Source organism: Gavialis gangeticus, unplaced genomic scaffold (assembly GCF_001723915.1).
Source record: "Gavialis gangeticus isolate Ggan-Ray unplaced genomic scaffold, GavGan_comp1, whole genome shotgun sequence".
NCBI classification, from domain to species: Eukaryota; Metazoa; Chordata; order Crocodylia; family Gavialidae; genus Gavialis; species Gavialis gangeticus.
In genome coordinates this window covers 22026546-22032249 of record NW_017729022.1, presented here as the reverse complement: position 1 = coordinate 22032249, position 5704 = coordinate 22026546, and the positions used below count along the sequence as shown (strand labels likewise).

Genomic DNA, 5704 nt, shown 5'->3' with positions numbered 1-5704 from the left:
CCAGCAGTGTTTCTCTATGAAGTCCCATCCAAAGCAACAGTACGTTTGTTCAGGAAAGGGTGAAAGCTGAGAGATGCTAATAGAGGTCTTTGTGGAGACCTGTCGCTATGCCTCAAATCCTGTTCTCAAATCTCTGACTAGTGTCTCATCTGTAAAGGGTCTTCTGTCCACCCAATTAATTTTGCCCTGCAGAACTGGAGGAACTCCAAACCTCTTCTCTTCACATTACTTAGGAGAGGAAAAGTAATCTGGGGAGACGCATACAAAAAAAAAAAAAGTATATGGAAGGTCACACCATTAAAACTACACAAACACAGACAGAACTATTTTCTTTATTATAAAGATACACTATGAGGAACAAATCTGAATGTATACTGAAGCTTGTAATGGTACATGCCAAAATGTACAGTACTATACATAAAAGTGCATTGTCACAACAGATTAACAGTACATTTTTCTTCCAGAACTGTGTAAATTCAACTTTTTTTGTTCTTTGAGAATGGAAGGAATGCAATGGCAATGCAGCTATACAAGAGCAGGGAAAATTTCATGAAAATGCAACAATATAAGAGCAAGGAGGAACGCAATGGAAATGCAACAGTACAAGAGCAAGGCTAAAGCTCCTCTAAAATTTTAAAGGCACTTTCACATGTACATACTACAGATGTACATAGACACAATTAGGTAACAGTCAACAAGCAGGCAGCTACCAGTACTGCAATTTATCAAACTGACAGTAAAGGACAATACTGATTTGATTAGGTGTGCAGGAGTTACCCTTTAGTGCGTCTGTAGTTGTATCAGTCTTTCCTGTTACATATCCACTTACTATACTTTTAAGTATCTATAATAACCATCAAACTACACATTTAACTTGTGTGAATGCTCTAAGTGGATGCATTCACTAAATGCACTGTTTCTAATATTTTCTTTTGCTAAACAATTTCTAATATAAGCATTATGGAGTCCAGTACAGTTATTTAAACATACAAAATTCCCTATGTAATTTAAAGATACAGGTATCCATCTCAATTATGCCACATAGGTTATTTAAAAAATACTAGACAAGAACTGCACGTAAATGAAAGCTGAAATTCCAGTTTGTTCCACTGATCCTAGTAAATTTGGAAACTATTTGATAACTTCTAGCTCTTGACAGGTGAACATAACTATAGACTAAATTTAGCCTATAGCTGAGACTGGCCTCAGTTAGAACCTTGCAATGGAACTTACAACTACAGGGCACAGCCAAGAAGTGTCTAATTAAACATGAACTTGACAGATTGTTACACTGTGTGCACAGTTGTTACCTCAGTAGATCTGACTGGTGCCTCACGGTTCACCATGGTAGCTAAGAATTTAAATATCTGACAGCCCCTCCCCAAACAGATGTGCTTATAGATTCCTTGATCCCCTAGTTGGGGTGCAAGTACCAGGAACAATGGGAATGACCCAGATAGCCTTGTTCTTGAATGTACTTTATGGGATATTTGTCGTCATCTGGGCTCTGTGTTCCCTTATCTGTAATTAGCAAACCCCAGCAGCAATAATTTTCAAATGACAATCAGACATGGTCTCTGTCATCTTACCTAGATTCCAATACGCTAACCAAACCTTTGTAACGAGTCATTAACATTCCTCTCTCCCCAGTTAGCTTTTGGTATAGTGAGTGGTACAACGTAAAATGTTCCATGGAAAGAATGGTAAGATGAAAGGAATGCTATGTAGAAAGACAACCTGCATGTGAAACCAGTTTTATTTTTATAGCAGAATATCAGCTGGATTTTTTGTTTCGGCCATGGTATTTTAGGTAATAGCAACCAGTAAGATATTCCTTCTTATAAATCAATCTTCATGGTTGCCTAACCTGCTGCAAATTACCCAACAGACTGGGCAGGTAGCATTGAAAAAAATATTCACAGAAATAATGTTATGGCTTAGTCTACAATGTGCAAACAGCTGTACAATTAGTTTACATGTAACATAGAAAACAACGGAGCACTAAGCAAAGTCAATGAAGGCTTCACTCATATATGGACATGAGGGAGAAAAAGTGGTTCTGGTAAACTTTATTCACATTGATCCTAGGCAGTAGAACATAAAACATCTATCCTTTGACCAAGCCCCTGCATGATTGGAAGGAGTCAGTCCAGCTTCCAAGAGGAACTCACTTTAATAAGTGTAACTGCATATTGTTACTGTGTAGGCTAACTAATGAAGCTACAGCAGCTGGAAACTGTAATTATTTCAACTTAAGTTATTTAAATACCAAGTAATAAGTTCCGAGGAACATTTTCTTGAATAATAGTTTAGCGGATTCATTTACTCTCTTGTTTTAGTTCTGCACAGAGATCCACAGATTTGCATGCATCCAGATCCTCGGCTCACTGAACTGTAAACTTTAAGTGAATTTAGCATTTGTGAAAGGTGTCTGATAGCCCCAAGAACTGAAGTTCTAGCTTCACTGCAAAGGGACATCAGGTGACTGCATTAGAAACTTCTCCACACTATCCTGGCAATATACTTTAACCCTGACCAGAAGTGATACTATATTAGTGAGAGTAAAGCAGCCTGCATACCAATTCAGTAGACTGCTAGCAAGGATACTTGAATACATTGTGCCAATTGTGAAGATGTGTGTGGCATTTGGTTTTATTTTTGTCTTTTAAATAATTCTGTGGACTGAAATTTCCTGTCCATTACGCAAGTCCTTTAATAAGCCTCACATACTAACTTCCATTTTTCACAAGCCAGTCTGGGATGTGAACCAGTGATCTAGTGATGGCTCCACATCCCCTTATGAATCTTTTCATATTACCTTTGCACAGGAGCATTTAAGTAAACTACAGTAAGACCGTGAAATATGGTACAATGTGGGAAGCTATTTGTGATTTGTGTTGCTTTTATTACAAATGGTGCAGCATCAAGTTTTCAAGTAAGTCTGTGTTTTGTTTTTATGAGACAATTGTCCAGTTTTTTAAAAATTGAAACAATAGAAATTACCAATGCCCATGTTAATGTAGCTAGTTACATTCAAAAACACTGAAAAACAAAACCTCTCCAGTTATAAACATGAGTTATGTTATGGAACCCCTGACTTCTATCACTAATCCATTCCTTTCAGTAACATGGCCCCCTCTTACCTTATGAGGGTTGCCTAGCTTTTTACATTGTGCAAGACTTGTCCATTGGACCCTGGGAAGGAGGGGAAGGTCCTATGCTTGGATTTGTTTTTGGAAGAACAATGGGTTTTGGCCTAAGGGCAGGGGGCTTTAACTGCACTCCCATTCTAGGAGCTACCATGGGCTTGAAAGTACTCATTGTATCACTGGAAGAACTAGTGCTACGTCGAATCTGAGGCTCAGTGCTTCTTAATACAACACTGTGGAGAGGACTTAGGGATTCTGTCGAGGTGGCAGGGGTGGGAGAATTTTTCATTTGTTCCAATGTATCCAGCACCACGTCCGGGGCATGCTTTGCCGAGCTCTGGCGTTCCAACTCACGAAGTTCGTTCAGAGCTGTATTCATTGTCTCTTCAATATCCTGGTTACAGCAGAAAGAGAGAATGAAAGCAGCAAGTTATTAAAACGAATATTGACTACAAAGGAGGCAGGGAGGTCTGAAAAAATGCTTGACTTAAGTTGTAAGCCATCTACTTTCATTACTGGATGATATTAAAGTCTGTTTACACTACAGTACCAAAAAATGACCTTAAATGATAAAATGTCTGGCTGAACAAAGTGAGAGGATGTCTATAATCTGTTCCATGATGCTTCAGGGTCAAAATTCAGTCAAGCTAGTAAAAACATTTTCTTGTTGTTTAAATGACTGCGTCCATAAAACCAGCAATCATTTCAAACACAAAAAAAGAACTGTAATGTGATCAGGCCCTTGGGTACCACTGCATCTGCTCTACAACACCCATTTTGCTGACTTGAAATTTGCCTTTATACAACAAAGACACTCCAACAGAGACACAGACTGAATCTTTTAAATAGCTACTCAAATACCCTGCAGTAAGAAACCTGCTACTGTACCAAAAGCAACTGTACTGTGACTGCACACCTTTGGCGGTCACCTACTGTTCTACACTTGAATGGTTAAGAAGAATGATCGAGTAATTGCATCCTATACTCAACAACAATCAGACCTTGAAAGAAATATTCCCTGTCCCCTTGCTCCTGGCTTTCACACAACCCTTTAACCTTGCTCAGCTCATCATCAGAAGCAAACTCCCTGCTGTGTCAAGTGGGACATAGACTTGCCTTAACAACAAATACAAAACCTGTCAAAACATCTCCCTTGCTACAACAATCAAAGCCCTCCACCAGAATAGCCCCATCAGAATTCATGGATCCTATATATGTGTATCCCAAAACGTGTCACATCTCATCCAGTGCACCATATGCTCTCATTAAAATTAGGGTGGGTGAAACTAGATTAAAACTATGCATCAGAATAACTGATCACAAGAAAAAGAAAGGATCGGCACATATTTTGGAGGATACTTTTCACAGAACAACCACACGCTTTCTGACCTCACTATCCTCATCCTCAAGGGAAATTCATAGAACACCTTCAAATGTTGAGCTTGGGAACACAAATTTAATTAGGTGGCTGCATACTAATAACCAAGGTCTAAAAACCAATACTGATTTAATGACATACTATAATCTACCTGACTTGTCATAATCATTCTTCACTGTATAGGTGAAAATGAAGTTTTTTTCCTTTTGAAAGGTCTTTTTGTAAACAAGCTGTCCTTTCTTCTGTGATCTGTTTGTCTGCTACCCCTAGGAATTTACTTCAATTTCACAACCCTGCAGACTGTAAATTTTTATATAAATGTATATATTTTGTAAAAGACTATGCCTGTTTTTTCCATCAGACTTAGGGAAAAATGCATTGCATTCAAAAGCTTGTCTAAGTCTGTCCCATATATGCAGTAGGTCCAATGAAAGATATCCACAAAAATCCTTGCCTCTCACATATTTCCTAGACAATCACAGCTTACAATATCACTCCCACACTATAAGAGTACAAATATTTGTTGGTATGCTGGCAACATGCACTTTTAAAAAAGTTTGAATCTTCTATCCGTTCACATATCAACAACTATTACAATTATAGCCCATCTGCTGCTAACTATTTAATTGGCTATATCTCTTATCTCATCCTAAACTATTCAGGATCAATATTCTAAAATAGGGGTTTTTAAACAAAGGTAAAACTGAAGTTGGAAAGCAATATCAAAGCTATTCAAAGCTGCCTTAACAGATTTAGATGAACACTAAATACAGTGCCTTCCAATCTGTAAATTCAATGGAAGAACGGCATGCGTATTGGAATTAAAATTAGAGACATTTTGAATGATTATGGCCTTCATTTTCTAAAAATGCTGCATATGCTTTAGAAATATTGGTAGCAACAAGTTCTCCTTTTTTGCTCATTCAGTGTGTTTTTACATATAAATGATGTGTCCATAGTGTCCTTATCATTGTAGCTTTATGTTTCAGGTGGAAAAAGCATGATACTAGATACAATTCAACAGTAATTTTGCAAAATGCTGTTTAACAAGATCCCTTTTTAAAGAATAATTCCTGTTACTTATTTTGCATATTTGAATTTAAAGAACATCTGCTAAATAAACAAGCCAAGATTCGGTCAGTGGTGTGGAGGGACAAGTGGGTTATATAAAAAAAAT

The 5704-nt window shown here is 37.6% G+C and overlaps 1 protein-coding gene across 2 annotated transcripts in view; it reads right to left on the bottom strand.

The window, feature by feature from the left end:
* Positions 1–312: 312 nt before the first annotated feature.
* SRGAP1 (SLIT-ROBO Rho GTPase activating protein 1) overlaps positions 313–5704 on the bottom strand; it is a 278881-nt gene continuing 273489 nt past the window's right edge. For both annotated transcript variants that reach the window (XM_019514652.1, XM_019514653.1), the window contains exon 22: positions 313–3543. In XM_019514652.1, the coding sequence (XP_019370197.1) occupies positions 3166–3543 (378 nt within the window). In that variant the 3' untranslated portion in view covers positions 313–3165. The remainder of the gene's footprint in view (positions 3544–5704) is intronic.